The sequence below is a fragment of the Triturus cristatus genome, chromosome 5_1 (genome assembly GCF_964204655.1).
Source record: "Triturus cristatus chromosome 5_1, aTriCri1.1, whole genome shotgun sequence".
NCBI classification, from domain to species: domain Eukaryota; kingdom Metazoa; phylum Chordata; class Amphibia; order Caudata; family Salamandridae; genus Triturus; species Triturus cristatus.
In genome coordinates this window covers 442,877,962-442,899,672 of record NC_140587.1, presented here as the reverse complement: position 1 = coordinate 442,899,672, position 21,711 = coordinate 442,877,962, and the positions used below count along the sequence as shown (strand labels likewise).

Here is a 21,711-nt window from a genome sequence, read left to right as displayed (position 1 = left end):
TTAAATTCTTTTGGACCTCACCACTTCTGGAATATTTTCCTACCGGATCTGAGTGCACTTTTTGCATCACTCAGTTCCCTGCCCTTTCCTCAGTTGTTCATTGCTTTCAATAACTTTCAGATGGTTTCACTGTCATTATGTACAGCCTGAGGCCGTCACCATGTTGGGACAGATGATGCCTCATAGTATTGAACACTAGCTACTCATGATTTATCGCGGTGGTAATTGCGCCTGTTTGAGTCTGGAATGACTGGTGACAAAACAGGTAACCTTAATTGACATTGAGTGTTGGGATGGTGCATATTAAAATTCATTGGAGAATGAACTGATAGTTAAATACATAACATGAACAATGTTTAATGAAGAAATATTCCAGAAAGCTCACCTTTGATAATGTGATACATCATAGAGGAGTCACTGTGTTTGTTATATACTGAGAAACCTTTAGTGTCCGAGTCCCAAGTGTTTATGAACTACTATGATCTTCTTTAATCCGTAAGCCAGAGAGAGCGTGATACTCATTCATTTTAAGACTACGGCTATCATGAAGAGACTGAATCGACAAAAGTATGATATCTATAAGTCAACATATTTACAAAGCTGTCAACCCTTGAATGCCTGTCAGGGCACAAATGTCTGAACATCTCAATAATTTCGGGTTGTCTACGAGTGAAAAACAATAAAATGATCAACCAATGGGCGCTCACGCTGATAAAATGAATGTACCTTGCCACTAAATAAAACTGTAAAGTCACACTAACCAAAATAATTTCTTACATGATCAAGACTTACTGTGACTCCCTATAGTTTTCCACATTATTAACAGTGAGGTTTCTGAGCTGTATAATGATGTTATGTTTGTAGCATTCAGTTCATTTTCTAAATGGATTGTACCCCATGATAAAGGACGTCTGAGATGCATCAAGGTTGGATTTAAATGCCATGACCAAAATCATGAACAATTCATTAGAATCTTTCCTTGCAATGTTGGATAGCGGATGGAACAAATCGATTTTTTTTATTTTTGCCATCTTGTAAGTTTACGTAATAAAAATAAATATACAAGAAACAAGGATTTTGTGACTAATAATAAGTGTGAATTTATGGAGGATTAAGAAGCAGGATTATGCTCCAATTCAACAGTGCACAAAGGGACTATTCCCCCTGTAGGGTACAGCATGAACTTAAGTCATGAATAGCATCCTAAAACAGAGGATACGCGTCTTTGGCATGCTGTAAGATGCATACAGTCAGAGAAGAAGATTTATAACATATTAGAAATTAGCTGCAAAATAGATTATGCAGTACAGGAGCCATAATTTCCTTTTTGTATGCACATAGGCAACCTTCTGAACATATGCAGTGCTCACATAATAGGCATTTAATAGTCTTTCAAATATTCATCTCAGGTGACTAAGACGAAAGAAATACATCCGATAAGATGCTTATCTGCTCAATAATTGTGTTCCTTTTCCCCAATCTCGTTATCTTTAGCTGATACGTCTATTGGGTTTGGCTAAATTGTGCATGATGTTCACCTGATCTAAAGAAAAGAAAATCTTGGTGTCCCAGAGCATCTATACTTCCAACAATACCATTGCTAGCTGTGTGCCCTCCCTTCAGTAAAAACGTGTTAAAGGGGCCATCCTGTGTAGAGGAAAAATAAATGTACTTTACTAAATTCTGCATTTCCAAGTTGCAGTGACCCTAGGCATGTCAGACTGATCCTTGGTTTCCTCGCGTCTGCTTGTGACATCAGGAGTAAATGAATTATTTTTCTGCCAGGAATGGAAAGGGAACATCCCCACAATTCATTAGAATAGTGAGGAAAAGGGCTTCAACAAGAAGAAACATTTCTTCCCCATAGAGGATAACAGAAAAAAAGTTTTCAAATGTAAATATACCGCTATTACATGTCCGCATGGCAAATTAGGTAGGCATTCTGAGTACTCACTGAAATGGACAGATTGTGTAGCTATTCAGGAATAATTCTGAAATCCTTTCAGAGTTCTACAAAGTTCGAGCATTTCCCCCAAACTTAAAAGTAACCCTATGGGAGCAAAAGTCAAATATTGTTTCCACCACTTTTGTGAATCGGGCTACAGTGCTGTTTTAATTGAAGAGAAGAGACCGTGCATTAAACTATCAAATGTTTTCAGGTTGTTATTCCAAGTCCTTCATAAGCTAGTTTGACATGAAACAAAAATGGCGACTACTGGTGATGCGCACGTGCCTGGTACCGTACCGGTGATACGCATGTGCAAGCCACATTGGAAAGCCAAATGGGCGTCCCCCATTTTTCCTGTGCTAGACTTAAGCACACGTTCTGACCAGACTCCTCTAATGAGCGGGTAACCTCAAATATTAATGCTGTTTGATTAACCGGTGCTGTGCGTCTTTGTGCGTCTACAGACACATGTTCAGCATTTACCACAGAGAAATAATTGTCACGTAAGATAAAGGGCACGAAGCAGTGTGTAATAATAGGTCTGTGCGTAAGGCGGGTTCAGCTGTAAAGACTTCATTACCGAGCCGCCCGCAGTCTCCGCCGAGCGCGCGAGTGAAATAACGACGTACAGGACGCTAATTAGGACGGGGCCTTGCAGCTGACATACCCCTGCCAGCGACGAGGCACAAATGCCGGCAGATCCAGGCCCAGGCCGGGCTTTGTCTCTAAAGCACCCACGCTTCTCTCAGCCTGTCTGTGAATCTACATAACCTCGCCAACCAATTTAGTCCTCCTTTATAAGATATGAAAGGAGGTGTCACTTAGGGCAAATTCACATTCTAATGTTATAAAAAGTTATGCTGTTAGTTTTTTCAAAAATATTTTTTTTCCTAATTAAATGGCATGCCTGCATGAATCTCGTCTTTCACTGGTCCCACACTCTTATTTTTAGAACAACTTTTCAGAACCACAGTATAGAGCGTGAGGTAGAACACTGCTTCTTCTGCGAATTCTGTAGATTTGGTCTCTCATTAAAAGTGGCACCAGAAACACCAGGTGTCAGATGGACTCAGTCATCAAGCAGTATTTATATAGCACGGCAAATCACCCCGAGGGGTATCCAGGCACTGCAAAGCAGTTGTCAGTTGAAGGGCCGGGTCTTGAGTCCCTTCCTGAAGTGGTTCAACGAGGGTGAAGTACGGAGGTGGAGGAGAAGGAAGTTCCAGGCTATGGCGGCAAGGTGGGAGAAGGAATACGTGGCATCTGAGCGAGGGCGTGGTGTGCAGAGCGGAGGTTTCTGGTGGGTTGGTGGAAGGTCAGGCGGTGGTTCATGTAGTCTGGTCCTTGGTTATGGAGGGCTTTGTAAGCATGGGTCAGGATTTTGAACTGGCATCTTTTCTGGACGGGAGTCAGTGGAGGTCCTTCAGGTGGCTGATCATATGTGTCATCTGGGGCAGGTTGAGGATCATTCTGGCTGCCGCATTCTGGATTGTCTGGAGTCTTTGCATGAGTTTGGCGGATGTGACGGCATAGAGTGCATCGCCGTTGTCGAGCCGACTGGTGACGAGGGCCTGCGTCACAGTCTTTCTTGTGCTGATGGGGAGCCAGTTGAGGATTTTGCAGAGCATGCAGATAGTGTGGAAGCAGGCTGAGATGACGGCGCTGACCTGATGTTTCATGGAGAGTTTGCTGCCCAGTATGATGCCGAGGTTGCAGACGTGGTCTTTTGGCTTGGGTCCGAGCTCCGCTGACCACCAGTAGTCGTTCCAGAGGGTGGTTTGTCTGTTAAAGGTTTAAACCTCAGTTTTGTTGGTGTTGAGTTTCAGGCTGTTGGCTTTCATCCATCTTGCGACATTCTTCATGCATTGTGGAAGTTGGACTTTGTCAGGGTGGGGTTTGCTGAGAGTGAGAGGACGAGCTGAGTGTTGTCGGTGTAGGAGATGATGTTGATGTTGTGTGATCTGAGGAATGTCTGCGAGTGGTGTCATGTAGATGTTGAAGATGGTGGGGCGGAGAGATGAGCCTTGGGGTACTCCGCAGATGGTGTGTTTAAGTTGCGAGGTGATGCGTGGGAGATGGACTCTCCAGGTGCAACCCATGAGGACATATGCCATTAATCGGAGCACACGTCTGTGATTTCTATCTGGCATAGTCGACTGATGAGTGTGTGGTGGGAGACAGTGTCAAAAGCTGTGGAATGATCCAGGAGGATGAGGGCGACTGGGTGTCCCCTGTCAAGTAGGGCTTGGATGTCATCTGTTACTGCGCTCTGGGCTATCTAAGTGCAATGGTTGGCTCTGGAGGCTGATTGGAATGGGTCTAGTAGTTTGTTACTTCCCAGATGATTTGTTAGTTGGAGGATGAGTGCCTTCTCCCAGACCTTGGCGGGAAATGGGAGGAGAGAGATGGAACAGTAGTTCTCGGGCTCCCTGGGGTCTGTCGACGGTTGCTTGAGGAGGGTTCTGACCTCCGCGTGTTTCCATGAGTCAGGAAAAGTGGCTGTTGTTATTAAGGCATTGAAGATGGTGGTGATGTGGGGTCTGATCTTGTTACTTTGGAAGGTGAAGAGGCTATGGGGGCATGTGTCATTGGGTGCTCCGGAGTGGATGGAGTTCATCAGAGTGGTAGTTTGTGTGTTGGCTTGTTTCCATGTGGTGATCATGTGGTTGGTGGTGGTGGTAGAAGGGTGGCAGAGGAGGTTGGATGGTTGGGGATTGAAGTTTCTGTAGATGGTTGCTATCTTGTTGTGGAAGTGGTTGGTGAGGGAGTTGCAAAGTTCCTGTGAGGGAGGATTGTGTTTTCTGTGGATGCTATGCATGTTAACTCTGGGACAATGGTGAAGAGTTCCTTGGTTTGGTTGGGACTGGTTTCGATACGGAGTATCAGGACCTCCTTTTTTTGTGGATTTGATCTGGAGGTGGTAGTTGCTGAGGGTTGATTTGAAGGCGGTTCGATTGGCATAGTTCTTGCTGGTTCGCCATCTTCTTTCCAGTTGTTTGCTGGATTTACCTTGGTCCAACTACGGTATGGGGCGCTGTGTCGGTTGGGGATGGTGCACGGTGTTGCGGTGAGCAAGATGTCTACGATATGGTGGTCCGTCCAGGTGAGTTCCGATGTGTGGCTGTATCTGATTCTATTGCTGGTCATGAAGATTGGGTCTAACGTTTGGCCTGTTCTGTGTGTTGGAGCCGTGACAATCTGCTTGAGGCTGATGTTGTTTAGTCTTTCCAGGAGGTCGGTGGTGTTGGTGTCGGTGGAGTCGTCAAGGTGGAAGTTTAGGTCCCCCAGGAAAACGTAGTATTCGGTTTCAACAGTGAGAGGGGTGATGAATTCGGCAATGGCGTAGCTGATGCTGATTTGTGACCCTGGTGGCCTGTATGCAAGGGTGCCTTAGATGGTGGTTTTAGAGTCGGCGTGGAACTGGTAATACATGTGTTCCATGGTTGATGTGGTGTCGTCATTGGTGATGGTGCAGGTGATCGATTCTTTGTGTATGATGGCGATGCCTCCACCTTGTCTGTTGATACGAACTCGGTATTTAATCTTGTAGCCGCTGGGGGTTGTTGTGGTGATGTCTTGGGCTGATGTGGGGGTAAGCCAGATCTCTATTTTGAAGGTTACGTTGGGGGCGATGGTGGAGATAGTATCCCAGATTTCGGTGGCGTGTTTGCAGAGTGATCTGGCGTTGATTAGGAGGCAGTTGAGTTGCAGTGGTTGCTTGTTGCCAACTGGGGTTGGGGTAGCGTTGTTCGATGAGGTGGTGGTCAGTGGCTGGGTTGTGGTAAATCGGCAGTTAATGCAGGTGAAGGGTTTCGCTGTGGAGCCTGGTGATGCGAGGCAGCAGTTGTTGATGCGAGGCAGCAGTTGTTGTTGCATGCAGGGTCCAGGGCACGGAGTTCTGCGGCGGTGTACCTGTGGAAGTGCGTTGGGCCAGGGTTTGTGGTGCTGGGCGCGATCCAGAAGCAGGTAGACGACTTTGGCACACCTTCGGTGCACCCGCTGAACACGGTCACACTGCGTCCTGCATTAAGTAGCCCTGGGAGGTGGAAGGGGCTGTCCGGGAGGCGGGAGGGCAGGTAGAAGATGTCGCAGAGAACCGTTGTGAACTGAGTATAGGCAAAGAAAAGAAAAAGCGAGCAAGGTACAATACAGCAAGTTAGACACAGACTCTATAATAAGGAGCAGAATGAGAGATGTGTTGCAGACTTAAAAACAAAAACAACAGAGGGTACTACGTTCGCACTGTTAAGATTGACAATATAAAAGTTTTAAGAGGTACAGTTTTGCTACACAATAGAAAAAATGTGGTGATACTTATCCGTGCACACCAGGGGGACTGGGGCTCAAACTGGGTAAGAGGTAGTCAGAGGACCGGGGCAGTGCCTCTACTCTATGAGATCTGCAAATGGGGGAGGTGGCGATCAAGACCTCTGGAGGTCGAGGGCTTGAGGAAATGGGGAATACATGTGAACATCACTGTTTCTAACCTGATCTCTAGGGGTGACCTGTTGGATATCACCAGTAAAAAGCACCCAGGAATGCTGAATCTTAATCTTGCATCACTTGTGATTCCCGAGCTGTCCAGGATCTTCCGGTAATGGCTGGATTGGGAATTCCGTCCCATTTGCAATGAAGGCCAGGGAGACATTATGCACTGTCTTGAATAACTTGGTATGTTCTGCTTTAACTTCTTCAAAATGTACTTGGCTATCAATAAGCCCTCCACGACTCTCTAATCCTACAAATAGATGGGCAGGAATAGGGCTTTGTGTCTGCAGATGCATCCAATGTCTGCTGCCGCCTTGGGGCCCATTGCTTCAGTGCTGTCTTCCAAGCATGTTTGTGTCTTCGTACGTAGATCACAATATTACAGACAAAAGACATCCAGAAAAAAATTCAAAAAAATAAATAAAAACCACTTACTTTGGTTATGTGTCTTAAGCATCTGTCTTTCATGTTTTTCAGCAAGCGACTGGTATTTGTGCCACCTGACGATCATTGTCCCTCGTGAAGAGAGCCTGGAGTGGACCATGTATCCCTTCCCCTTCCTTGCATGTGTTGATCCGGCGGCACCGAAAGGTGCATCGGTGTACCAGCTGTTGGTCCACTACTACAACGACGAGAGCTCCAACGATGGGATCTCATATCTGCTTCTGGAAGGTAAACGATGCACTTCTACAAAACACCAACTAGCCACTTGCAGACATTCCACCCTATTTGCTGCAAACATGGTTAACAAAATCTGAGGGATAACCAGAAGCGGGGTACCGACCTGAGCAGCCAGGAAGAGCGAAGTGATATTTCCACTTAAAAATAGTTTTTATTGAGGCTATCAGTTCGTGGGATAGGAATAGCCGCTTTCCTGGACGCCCATCATGGAACTAGTACAAATCATAGTCCAATACAACCATGGCCATCTGACACCCGTACTGGATACCAAAATACACCTCATCATGGACCAAGGAAAATTCGATCAATTCAGTTCCCCATCCAAACAACACTTCACAAATTACCCCTCAAATCATACCGCGGAATCTGCAGTGCCATGCACTCACATTCTGCCAACTACCTTGCCTGCAAATTACATAATCATGGGCTGGAAAGCCAGAAGGCACATAAGTAAAAAAATATAAATGAGCCTTTTGTGCCCATGCCACAAGAGTCTGGAATGAACTAACCTGCCCCAGACTTCTTGCCTGTAACAATTCAGATATGAACTAAAAAGTCGTCTCTTGTTCATGCTCCTGTATCTGACCAAATAACATGCTCTGACCACATACCACCCTGTTAGGGAGTCCTCTTTCGACATCCCGCCCGTCCCCTATAACCACACACCAACTGCGATCATATGGTCAAGAGCTCTTTGGGCCACCTTGGGCTCATCCTGTAACCAAGTGTGGCCTGTATCCCCCGCAAAGAAGCAAAGCCCTCATAGCTTGTAGCTAGATTCCCATTGTTAATTACCACTGATAAAATATCAACCAAAGGGATGAATTTTAACAGCTGCCCTGTCAGATACACAGCCAGTGCTTCATTTGTAAAAGTCTAAGTGCCGGTGCCCAGAAGCCCATGGCCGGCGCTCTTGAATGTTGGAGTGACAAAAAACAAGTCTGCAAAGTCTTAATTCCACCTCATGCCTTTTTAATCCTCAACCAGACACTCCCTGCCTCTATATCTTATTCTTGCAAGTTATTTTCATGTTAGCTTTTTTTTATTTGTCACTGTTTTTTCCGTTTTTCTCTTCCTACTTCTTTTCCCCTTTTGTTTTTTTCTCATTCTTACTCTGAGTGAAAGTCTGATGAGAAAAAATAAGTGCCAGTCCCCAAAAATGAGTACCAGTGTGCCCCACCTGCAAGCACCTGTTCAAGAAAGCACTGTACACAACTCTGTTTGCTGTCAAAGAAGCTAGGAGGGATTTAATCATGACGACTCAAAGTTAAAGCCTTGCTACTGTTCCATCAAGGAAGCTAGTACACAGAATAAAAGGGTTGAGCAGGTACCTAACATACATATCTCTACCAGGTCTGGGGCTGCGTCCCTATAGCACAAGTCTTCTGTAAACATTGTCCAAAAGACACCCAAATTAACTCAATCTCCTACATGCTAACATTTTAGGAGAGGAAAGTGGTAGATTTAGAAAAGTATCAGGAGATCGTATTTTTCCCATTGGTTTCTATTGTAGCAGAGGCAATGTCAGACGGGCAGACTCAAGACACAGACCTGTGGGGCGCTCCACGGGTGATATACCGGGTACAGGGACACAGAGCCCTCAAATCGAATCAGAATTCGGCATTGCTATACTTAATCTTTGGGAATAATCCCTTAGGGAGAGTGGGCAATGACTGTCGGAGGGCACATTTCCATTGCGATCCTAAAAGTATGGTTAATGCCTAAAACGTTTTTGTTTGCCAGTTTGTATATGTTCTACCTGGAAAATGCACTGATTGGCTGGATGTGCCTCTGTTGACAGGTGGTGAAGACCGATTTGCAGTGGACAAGGAGACCGGCGTCATTGTCACTACTGGTTTACCTTTGACTTTGAATAAGGAGTACGCCCTCACTGTCCAGGCCACCGATCGGCACGGCAACAAGAGCCCCTATGCGTCCATCTCCATCCTGGCTGGGAGCAGACCGCCTCAGTTCACCAACATGTCCTACAGTTTGTTTGTTCCTGAGAACACCCTGGCTGGAGAGAAGTAAGCTTAGGTTGCCTTTAATCGAACTCTTGGATAAGAAGGCACCCACTGTGTTCTGGGTGTCATAGTGCTAGATTGGCATTTTTCACACATAACAGCGAGAACATGTATTCAGTGCTTAATTTGTAAAAAAAAAAATAAGTGTCAGGGCTCTCATCAGGTGGTCACTGCAGCTTGCACCACACACTGGCCCTGTCATGCTACCAATTATAGTAACAACACAAATACCAATGATCACACTCTTACAAGTGTGACAATTCAGGCTATTTCAGGCTTGGGCGGCAGATAATAGTAATTTCTAATGTATATTAAATTAATAATGAACTGTTGCTGTGGGCATGTCTAAATTAGCCAGACAACGCCACCTTCTGGCAGATTGTCACAAGGGCCGGTGTTGACAATTCAGTGCTGGTGCCGAGCACCGGAAGCCACCAGCTCAAATTAAGCACTGTTTGATACACAATAAGCATGTGTTGTTGTTTTTGAGGGGTGGCGCACTATGGTATTTTGTTAGCTTCAAAAGTGAGGTCTGACCTTCCTCTCTGTCCTTTCTGCCAGGTGAAGCGTAGACGCACGTTCAGTTTGTTGTGTTTATCCACTCAGGGCATCCTATTGTTTGTTGTGAGTTTGCTTGTCATTGCATTGGGTGATATAGTGATTGCCAAGGAAGTGGCCAGAAAAATACAATACCCCTCGCGTTCAACTATATGGCTGTCACTGAGTGAGGGAGCGAAGCATGCAATATAGGCTCAAGTACAGAGAAAAAAAACACAGAGGTAAGAAAGCAGAACAGCCCTTGGCTACATCGAGTTTCAAGAACTAGACCCAGAGGCAAACCTGCAGGGATGTTTTAAAGGCTTGACTTGAATGGGCTTTGGGAGAATGCATTCATTTTAACAAGGTTGCCTTGTGAAACAGATATAGGCCTCGCCATACTTTGTGCCAATATACTTCCATACCAGTGGTAACAATTGGTCCAGAAGAGTCTTTCCCATTGTGTCTAGTATTAAAAGGTACAGGGCAGTTGGTAGTCTCTTAATAAATACCTGAACAGTAAGCCAATGACAGAACCATGGTTGCTTCCATTAGTGAGTTTAGCAGCAGTGATTAAGATTTCTATAGTAAAACACACCAATTAAATGCTAACGGATTCGCCATTAAATTCAGGGACCCACTGGGGAATGATGAAACTGAACAATGTGGGCGTACGCCAAATTAAGAGCAAAAGGCTCACTTTCACAAGTTGTGTGTAGAAAATGTGGCCCCATTTTGTTTTGGAAGCTTGCCGGTGCTCTGCTGCCCATCACAGCAAATACACTGTGCAGTATAGTGCCGCCGAGCTTTTTGCCAGGTCATGTTTTCGGCCGATTTTGTTACAGGGCAGATTTTGCAAAAAACCGGCCCTGTATTGAAAACGGCCCCCAGGGGCCCAAAACCGGCCCCCACCCGTGCGGCGCACCGGGGGATTGCCCGGTGCCCGCTACGGCCAGTCCGGCCCTGGTTACTACCCCCCACCCTGCCCCTCCCCCGCCTTACCGCCCCACGGAACTCCCTCCTCGGGCCGCTACTTCTAAACTATAGGACAAAGATTTTAACACAATGATGTCTGCAGCAAAAACAGTAACCAGCAGAGCTCTCTATATAAAAAAACAACTCTGTGATCTGCATGTTTCATGCTGTTCGTTACAGCAGGCCCATTGATCCTCTATGCAATTTTATGTACAGTCAAACCTTTGATTAGAAGAATGAACACAGATATTTCCAGCAAGTGCATTAACCACAAGAGAGATTAAAGTGCCACTGTACCTGGGAATTTACTGGATACGCAAAGAACTCTGTACCAGGTAATATTTCGAAATGCAGCATGTTGTGATGCGTTAGGCAAGGCAGAATACATTTATTATCGCATTTGTCTTGTTGACAAATTCTTTGGGGCAGAGTTTTAAAAAATAATTATGTTCAGACTTTGCAGTTTGCGACTGCGCCCACTTTTTGCTGCAAACACTTGGGCTTTGCCCGAATAATAAAGCTAGAGTTGGCCTCATGAGTAGCTATTTTAAAAGTACATTTGCCTAGTGGTGTGTGCGCCACATACAGGTCGAGCCAGGCTTGAAAAACACACATTCCCTACACGCTGTCTAGATACATTTGCCCCTTTTCACACACACGCCCCCTCAGACACTTAAAAGCCCATTCCATGCTCTCTGAATCACATTTAGATTCACACAAACACACAATACTACTTTCCATTCTTACAGTCATACCCACGCTTGCAAACTCACACACTTATTGCTTTTATTTCCTGGCCCCCACTCATTCTCTTTCACACGCAGTGCCCAACAGTGGAGGCCTTGAAATCTTTAACAGGTGCTGCACAAAGTCAGGGTTCGCAATTTGTGCAATGTACATATTTGCATATTGAAACCTTTTCAGAGACTGCCAGAGGTATGTCTCATTTATTTTATTTATTTGAAAGGTTTTATATAGCGCTGGCTAGACCCGGGGGTATCAGAGCGCTTTACATGTGTGAAAAAACAAGATTACAGGAGTTGCTCAAATAGCACAGAATATAAACAGTAAATAACAAGCATTGAAAATGCAATAGGTCTCGCCTTAGATTAAGCCAAAGCCAACATGTATCATAACAACAGTGTGTTTTAAATATATCAAAGATCCGGATAAACGGAAATGATAAGCCAGCAGTCGGGATTTCATAAAGAGGTTAATCTAACCATAAATACCGCAGTTCATAAGTGCAGCAGAGATACTTAGGAGGTGATTTGGGTGCTGCAAATCACCTAAGTTTATAGTTTTATAACAAATGTTTATAAATGGCGCACTGATGAATCAATACTAGTGCTGCAGTTTTTGGAAAAGCATGAATGCATTGATTTAAGTTTAGAGGGCAGGGATTTTCTTTCTTGCAAATCCCTTCCATTTAAATTGTTGATGGCTTAAGATGTGCGGGCGTTTAAAACAAAAGGCAAGTTAACAAGCTGTATTGCCCTTAACAATGTGTCCTACGCTTGCGCCCATTAGGATCTTTGGTCACCTTCAAACCCCCTCTGAAAGACACCCTACAGCGATACTCCTCCTCTCTTAACTTCCAGAGATGCACACACAGCTCTCTGTGTTCTACTGAAGACGAGCTGCGGTCCTGGTGCTTTTGAACCAGCTCAGCAGCAACCACAATAAAACCGGGTTGTTATGAGTACCGTTGCTCTCCTTGTCAGAGGAAAGGTCCCGGTCCTCAAGGGGAGAACATATAAGAGTGCCGGTACTCAGTACCGGTGAGTACCGGCCCATTTAAAGCACTGGTTATGACTCCTCCTAAAACTGGGCCTTTTTATGAAAGTGGAAAAACTAAGATAAAAGTCAGTTTCTTCAGGTTTCCAGGACCAGGATCTTGTCAAATGTGAGTACCATGAGGTACAGTGAGGACAATACGAGTAGAGCTTCAATATTTAGAAGATCAGACTTTACTTTGAAAACTACAGAGCTCTTTTCCATCCTCAAGTAGACCCTTCCGCTTACTGTCCCTAAAATGATCTCCCTGGATAGAAGTCTTGTCCATATTTAGTCATGAATTCACGAATAACCCTGGGATCTTTCTGCATGTTGCTGTAAAATCCTGTGTTTGCTTTATTTGCAGAGTAGCTGTTGTCGAAGCTGTCTCCTTCCAGAACAAGCCTCTTTCTTACACCTTGCTGCTGAATCCAAGTGGCCTTTTCAGAATTAACCAGGAGAGTGGGGAGCTAAGCCTGACCCGTGTTGTGGATTTTGAGAGCGACCATCATCTGTACCACACCCTTGTGAAGGCGCTAGAGGCAGAGAGCGGACTAAGCAGTGTCACTGAGGTACTGTCTGCTGAGTCTACCACTAGCTTTTCAAGCATTCCTCAAACAGGACTCATGGGAAGGCTTGGTTGTGGGGTAATATTACCATACAATCCATCCAGTTGTGATAAACATTTCCCGGAAACAGTATTTTGCACTGGCTCTTCATTACAGCATCCAAAGAACCCCACTGGGTATTTAAAAGCTATTGATTAGCTGGTGTTTGAGGTTAGTTGGCTTCAGGGGAACTTCCCTAAACAGAGGTTATATGTTTTATTGGTCCCATTCAACTGCATCAGCATGATCCAATCAAGCAAAACATAATTGTTGTGGCTTAAGTGATGACATAATTGCTAAAGTGAAAAAGAAAAATTAGGGGAACCCGCATTCCAAATGAAATACAGAAGTATTTCATCTGTATTAAGGAAGAGGATTACCATGTGCTATCAATGTTAAAAAATGATATACATTCAAAAATTGTGTGTAACCATCTAAACACGTAAAATAAAACGGAACATTAGGCTTAATAAAATGAATATAAATGGGGTGAAAAAACATGTTTTTTTGCAACATTAAATTCGTTATTACATCGATTGCAGCAATGATTACAGTTAGAGTAAAAGATCTGGTGACAAAGAAACAAAAGTAGTAAGTGCTTAAGACGAGTGCACAGAAGGAATATCTCTCACAACATAAATCAAAGAACTGCACGAGAAGCTAAACACTCAATTGCAAAGATGTAATTATTAAATCTGATAAAGACATCTAGCCGCAGATTCCTTATCTTTGAATTTCCCAGGCATCAGACTGGATCTGAAAGATTTTTCTTTGAGCAATACCCCTGCTTCCCAGTAGGTGGTGTCGGTCGACTCCACGTGATGTCGTAGGCAGCATCCGCGCTGTTGTGACATCCGCATCACCTATTAGCACCACCTCGGTGCACTGACGTAATTTCTTTTCTTTCCGCTCCAGCTAGCGCAGATACGTGAAGAGAGCTACCTTATGTCACTTTTTGACAGGCTTTTTTCGACGTTTTATCAACCTCTTTTTTTGGTGTGTAGGTTTTTTCCTCATGTCCAAGAAGACTTCTGGTTTCAACCCCTTCAGCGCCTGTCACCATGCCATGGCAGTGACGGACCCACACCTGGTTTGTCACTGGTGCCTGGAGCACGACCATGACTCGAGTTTGTGCTCCGACTGCCGGACCATGGCTCTGAAAGCTTTGAGGGAGCGGTCCCTAAAGCTGCTTGCGGCCCGACGCTCGGAACCTATTGTTCTCCCCGAAGGTAGCGTTCACGTTCCCAGTCGAAAGGAAGGTCTGGGCACCGCTCTGGGAGTCCCAAGTCTTCATTCATATCCCTGACGAGCCGGAGGGGCGCCTACCAGTGCCGAAAGAACCCCTGGATTCTAGGTCACTTCCTCAGCCCTATTTGGAAGGGTTAGTTTTGAGGGAAGATTGGGAGGGGTCACTGGACCCTTAACAAGACCAGCATTATCGAGAAATGGACTGGAATGAGGAATTGGGTGAGGCCAGCGGACTGGATATCTCTCCAGATTCTAGCCTGCTTTCTTTTCCACTATGGCTGTGGAGGAGGGAGATACGCTATGGTGGTGCGAAGGGCAGCTGAGGTCTTGGGCCTTCAGCTCCCTTTCGTGGCAGTCGAGACAAATATCTTGACAGAGGTCCTGCAGTCTGGTATCTCTTCCTCGGAACCCTTGCTGCCTTTCAACAACGTCTTAACTGATGTCCGACAGGGTAACTAGTCTAAGCCCAGCACATTGGCTCCTGCGACTAGAACAATTGCCCGATGCCATCGCCCTGCACAGGGTGACCCAAATTTCCTCACCAACCACCCTACCCCAGAGAGCTTAGAGGTCCAAGAGTCTATCTTCCAAGGTGCATTCTGTTTCTGCACCCCTGGTTAGGGAGTCCAAGAGGCTGGATAGTTGGGGTAAGAAAATGTTTTCTTCCACCAGCCTGTTTATTGGGCCATTATTCCCACACTTTGTAGGAAACGGTTGTGCAAGTGCTGCCACAGGCCCCAGAGGAGGCTCTGCGCCTTATCAGACGGAAGAGATGCAGCAAAGTTTGCAATTCATTGTGGTTTTGACACAACCAACTCGCTAGGGAGGGCGATTTCAGCGAAGGTGGATTTTCCTCGCCACGCCTGGTTGAGGTCTGCTGGCTTTTCAGAGGATGTCTAGGCCTCTCTCATAGGCATGCCCTTTAATGGCACCCGTCTCTTCGGAGACAAGGTAGACATGGAGCTGGAGCGCTTTTAAGACTCACGGGCTAAGGCTAAGTCCTTTGGCCTCTCAGTGTCCACCCATCCCCAGTCTGCCTTTCGCCCATTTCGTGGCTACGGAAGGGGCTTTCAGCAGCACCAGCCATACCCCAGACACAACACTGCACAAGTTCAACAAACTCTGTGTGACCATGTGCGCGGCCCGTTCTGACCCTGTTGGTCGGGCAGCCAGAGGTCGTGTCAGACCACCACCCCCTTCAAGATTATGGACGGCCAGTTGGTGGCAGGATCAGCTATCACCTCCATCACTAGCAGAACATCACCTCAAACAGGTGGGTCCTCCAGATAGTCCGAAGGGGTTACTCTCTTCCCTTCAATACTACCCCTCCCTCCATGCCTCCAACTTACGGCCAACTGATGGAGGATCACCAAATTTTGTTTCAGAAGAAAGTAATGACTCTCTTAGCCATGGGAGCCATAGCGAGGTTTCCTTTACCAGAAGTAGGCCGTGGTTGTTATTCCCACTACTTTATGGTCCCAAATAGGTAATAGGGCCTGCACCCTATCATAGATCTGCGAGTCCTCAACTACTTCCTCAAAAAATAAAAGTTCACAATGCTCACTGTCGCTCAGCTCTTGTCTGCCCTGGACCCAGGAGACTGGATGGTAGCGTTGGACGCCTATTTTCACATTCCTGTCCTGCCTGCTCATCGGCGCTATCTGTGGATTATGGTAGGCCACGACCACTTTCAGTTCACCATGCTCTCTTTGGCCTTACCAGCTCCCCTTGGGTGTTCACCAAGGTGATGGCAGTGGTTGCAGCTCATCTGCGCAGAACAGGGACACCAGTCTTCCCCTATCTCGATGACTAGCTGTTGAAGTCTCCCACCTCCAGACTATGGCAAACCTCCTGCATTCACTGGGGTTTGCTCTCAATGCACCGAAGTCACACCTGACTCCCTCACAGACGCTAACTTTCATCTGAGCTGTTCTGGACACAGTGCATTTTCAAGCCTATCCTCCCGAACGACGAGTCCAGGAAGTTCAGGCTATGATACCGATGTTTCAGCCTTTATCATGGATTTCGGTGAGAATGACTCTGAGGCTGCTGGGCCTCATGGCCTCTTGCATCTTGCGATTGACAAATGCCAAATGGCATATACGGGCTCAGCAGTGGGATTTGAAGTTCCAGTAGGCGCAACATCAGGGGAATCTCTCCGACATGATCCAGGTCTCGGAGAGAACTGCTCAGGACCTGCAGTGGTGGCTAAGCGACCACAATTGACTCAGAGGCTGACCCCTCTCCTTCCCCAACCATACCACACAGTAGTGACAGATGCCTCACTTCTGGGATGTAAGGGCCATCTTGGAGAGGTTGAGATCAGAGGATGTGGTCTCCGACCGAATTTGGACTCCACATAAACTTGCTGGAGCTCTGAGCAATTCGCTTGGCCTTGAAAGCCTTTCTTCCTTCAATCAAAGAAAAGCTGGTTGAAGTGTTCACGGACAACATCACTGCCATGTGGTACTGCAACAAACAGGTCAAGAGGCCTTGCTTCTCTGTACATGGCTGGAACAGCAGGGCATATCCCTGATGGTTCATCAACTGGCAGGTTCTCTGAATGCCAGGGTGGACAAACTCAGCCATCAATGCCTAGCGGATCACAAATGGCATCTCCATCCACAGGTGGCGCAAGATCTCTTTCAACAGTGGGGGGAGCCTTGGTTAGATCTGTTCGCCTCCACTGAGAATGCACAATGTCAGCAGTTTTGCGTGTTGGAGTTTCCAAGGCGGCTCTTGGTTTGAGATGCTTTTCATCAAGAATGGAGCTCAGGCATCCTGTACGCCTTTCTTCCAATACCACTCCTGTCCAGAGTGCTCAAGAAGATCAGGAGCCACCGGGCCCAAGTAATTCTTGTGACTCCGGACTGGGCACGGAGAGTCTGGTATCCTGATCCTCCGATCAGGCTGCTCCTTTGGGAGGATTTCTGGCACAGCGGGAGGGTCCTCCACCTGAACATGTCAACTCTACGCCTTCTTGTGTGGAGATTGAGCGGTGGCATTGATAGCATTTGACCTTCCTCCCCAAGTCTGTAATGTTATTTTGGCAGCCAGGCGTCCCTCTGCCTAGACCGTGTGCACCTGCCAGTGTCACAAATTTGTAAAATATTTTATAGAAAGGTCTATTGATCCTCTTTCTGCTTCCCTGTCTCACTTTTTGCTTTTTATTTTGACCCTTGCCCAGCGGGGCTCTGTGCTGTCCATTCTCCAAGGGTACCTTTCGGCCCTGTCTGCCTTCCCGAGGCTGCCAGACCAACACCTCATTATTCAAATCTCTCATTGTAAATAGATTCCTCAAAGGACTTATACATTTATTCCCACCTCCTCTTTTCGTTATGCCTCAGTGGGACCTTAGTTTGGTTCTCACCTTTCTAAGGTGCGCTCCATTTGAGCCTCTGCACAATTGCCCCCTCCGGCTGCTAACTATCAAAACAGTCTTTCTAGTGGCAATTACATCTGCCAGGGGGTGAGTGAATTGCAGGCTTTGTCATCCAAGCCTCCTTACCTGACAATCGTCCCTGATAAGTTGGTGCTTCGCACTAGGGCCTCTTTGTTACCGAAAATGGTAACACCTTTCCATGTAGGGCAATCTGTCATCTACGCTCCTTCGCATCCCTCTAAAGAAGAGGAGCAACTCCACCGTCTGGACCCAAATAGAGCATTGTCATTCTACCTTGACTGCACAAAAGAGTTCCGGGTGGATCACCAACTCTTCGTGGGGTACATTGGAACAAAAAAAGGTTGTGCGGTGCAGAAGAGGACTATCTCGCAATGGGTCATCATCTGCAGCAAAATGTGCTACGATGTGGCCAAAAAGCAGCATCCTAAAGGCTTAAGGGCTCATTCTACCAGAGCTAAAGCTGCTACTACGGCTTTGCAATGTGGAGTTCCAGGCCTCGACATTTGTCAGGCGGCAACGTGGGCTTGACTACTATTTCATTGATGGTGGGAGCATGAAAGATTGCGTCCCACGGAAGGTGCCCGAACGCTTCCTACACTTGGAATACAAACTACTATTGTTCAACTTATCATAGTGAACATTTTGATCTGGACTGGACGAGTGGGACACACTATTTGTGAATTAACTTCATCAAGTTGAGGTTCCATGAATCTGTTCACCATCTGCGTAGCTATGAGAATATACCATTATTCGCAGTACAGTTCTTTTTTGCCCTGAGAAAGCCCTATTCAGGGTGAAACGCGTTGGCTGCGTTGGCTGCATCGGCGCTTCGCTGTCTTGAATCAAGCAACCATTAAAAAACTTGACTAACGTCATTGAAGAGTCCGGAGAGATCTTGTTCTTGTTTAGCATTTGTGCTGTTTTACTTCTGTGTTGCCTCTCTGTGCTTTCTTTTTTGCAACGATGGGCATCCCCGCACATGTTTACCAAGCACTACTGCCTGGACAATCAAGTCCGCTGCAACGTCCTTTTTGGCCGCTCTGCCCTGCAGCAGCCCCTCCGGGGATGATATTGCTTGGGTATCTATTCAAAGGTAAGGATTATGGGGCTAGACGTCTCGGTCAGATGGACAAGTTACTTACATTGGTTAACGCCTTATCTGGAAGAGACATGATCTAGCCACCCACCATTCCTGCACTGCTGACAGTTTTTTAGGGTCAGGGCTGATCCCTTTCAGGACCCTAGTTGCTCAAAACACACCAATGTCAGTGCACTTCATGGCTCCACTCTTCTGACGTGGAAAGTTGTGAAAAGTAACTGACGTCAGCGCACCGAGGTGGTGCCCATATAGGTGACATGGACGTCACAATGGCGCCAACGACGTCACGCAGAGCCGACTGATGCCACCAACGGCATGCAGAGGTATTGCTCGAAGAAAATTCTTCAGGATCCAGTCTTACAAATATATGTCTTTACTACGCATGCTTTACATCCCATGCCATTACAACGCGGTCGTTACAACGTCCACGTTGTTACATCGCGAACCATTACATCGCAAGTTGTTACAACGACTTGCTGTAGGGGGCGTGCTGGACTTAGGAGTAGTATAATTTACTATTCCTACTCCAGTTTGTGCAACAGCAGGGAAAGTGTTGGATTGTAAATCCAACACCTTCTGCCACCTACAGCAAGTCGTTGTAACGACTTGCGATGTAATGGTTCGCGATGTAACAACGCGGTCGTTGTAACGACCACGTTGTAATGGCATGCGATGTAAATCATGCGTAGTAAACGCTGTTTCCCAGTCAAACGCCTGGGAAATTCAAAGCTAAGGAATCTGCTGCTAGATCATGTCTGTATCAGATAAGGCATTACCGAAAGTAAGTAACTTGTCCTGTAGCACATAGACAGTGCTTTTTTCTTATTGTCAGTTTTAGTTTTGCCCCAAAATATTTTAATTGCAAGCAATCAGCAGGAGAGATGACTTATTCCAGAATGTAAATAAAGCCACCATGTTTAGTGACAGGGATAGGTGGCACTGTATATGACAAGTGTAATTTTAAAACTGCCACTCCTTTCATTACATGCCACAATTCATCTCACTTTCAAAACGAATACCACTCCTGAAAAACCCTCTTGCCCCTCACCCCATTGTGATTGCTGTATGTAATTATGTCTCTAGACAATTAGTGTTGTTGAATGATTTTTTACATATATATTTTATTCAATTAATATGTCAAATACATAAGAGGCATGGGCCTTGTCACAATTGAGAACTCAAAATATTCAGAAAAAGTAACGTGTTCCTTCTTGTTCTCAATTCTTTCCATACTCTCCCCTTCCTTTCCCACATATGAGGCTTTCTGTGGACAAGGAGAGCGCATTATTAAATCTGTTTGATATCATTATAATTCTAGAAGATGGAAGCTCTGGGTTTTTTTTTTTTTCAGGGTAAGTCCAATGTTCTAGACAATGTGAAATGTGTGTATTCAATTGGCCCTTTGGCCTCAGTATTGTATTGAGGTGACCTAGTATCCCTATCGCAGCAGAAATGGCCTCAGGTATTTCCCCTCGCTGCTGATTTTGTGTTTCAGTAGGTTGTAGGTCTTGAAGAGCTCTTCACCAGGTGAAATACCTGAACGGATACCCAGGCATTTATTTTTTTATTTTTATTGAACTTATATTGCGCGCAGCTACCCGCAGTGGGTTTCCCGGCGCCAGGGATAGACTGGAGGAGAAATCGGAAAACAAGTAATTGCAAGAGGGAGACACTAGACCGGAGGAATCTGGAACTAGAACAGGAGGGTCTTCAGTTTTTTGCGGAAAGCCAGAAGACTGGTTTCTGTTTTAAGCGCCATTGGGAGAGCATTCCACATCTTGGGGCCCAGATATGCGAATGAACGGCCTCCCATTTTTGCCAGTCGGATTCTGGGAATCACAAGATTGCCACTATTGGATGACCTCAAAAGGCGGCCAGGCTGATATGGCTGCGCAAGATTGTGCAAGTAGGCCGGAGCGGAGCCTTGGCGAATTTTGAAGAGGATGCACAAAGTTTTGAAGGCCACTCGATCCGAGATTTTTAACCAATGGAGGTCACGTAGAGCCTGCATTGCGGACATTCTCCTTGGGACATTACGCAGCAGGCGGGCGGCTGAGTTCTGTACAACCTGGAGTTTATTGATTGTAGCTTTATCTGCTCCTAGATAAAGCACATTGCCATAGTCGATATGGGACATCACAAGGGCCTGTACGACAGTTCTACGAGTGGACTCAGGCAGCATCCATATGATCTTTTGCAACCAGCGAAGGGTGTTAAAGCAGATCGCAGCGACCTTAGTTGCCTGCTGCCTCATCGAGAGTTTGTCGTCGATTAGGACACCGAGGTTGCGAGCAACAGGCACGGGGGTAGGCAGAGGACCCATGTCACTGGGCCAATGTCGTGGACCCCAGAGATCTTTTTGTTTGCCTAGTATGATCACCTCGGTCTTGTCTCCGTTGAGCTTTAACAGATGCATTTGCATCCAAGCTGCAACGCGAGAGAGGCCGATTTTGAGGGCAGAGGTGTCCTGAGCCCTGCTGCTAGACAAAGAGAACACAATCTGCGTGTCGTCTGCGTATGAGTATATAGACAGACCGGCGTCCTCTACGATGGAAGCAGGTGGTCTGATGTAAATATTGAACAACAGAGGGCTCAATATAGACCCTTGGGGGACGCCGTAGGCAGAGGAATGAATCGCAGATTCAGCTTTGTTTGAGAAAACCTGAAAGGTGCGCTCATTAAGAAATGAGGACACCCAGGCGAGCGCAGATCCAGCAACACCGAGGGAACCGAGAGACTCCAATAGGATGGAGTGGGACACGGTATCGAAAGCAGCGCTTAAGTCAAGAAGAATCAGCGCAAAGGTCTCACCGCCATCGATACCGTGTCGGAGTCGCTCAGTTACCCCTAGGAGTGCGGATTCGGTGGAGTAATTAGCGCGAAAGCCTGATTGGGACGGATGGAGATATCCCATGTTTTCAACA

General features: G+C 46.2%; 1 protein-coding gene across 1 annotated transcript in view; it reads left to right on the top strand.

Moving 5' to 3' along the window:
• Nucleotides 1–21,711, top strand: part of LOC146831027 (neural-cadherin-like) — a 473,840-nt gene that overhangs the window by 204,454 nt on the left and 247,675 nt on the right. Inside the window, exons 2-4 of the mRNA XM_085605228.1 lie at nt 6,914–7,108; nt 8,919–9,144; nt 12,797–13,001. Of these exons, the coding sequence (XP_085461354.1) occupies nt 6,914–7,108; nt 8,919–9,144; nt 12,797–13,001 (626 nt within the window). The remainder of the gene's footprint in view (nt 1–6,913; nt 7,109–8,918; nt 9,145–12,796; nt 13,002–21,711) is intronic.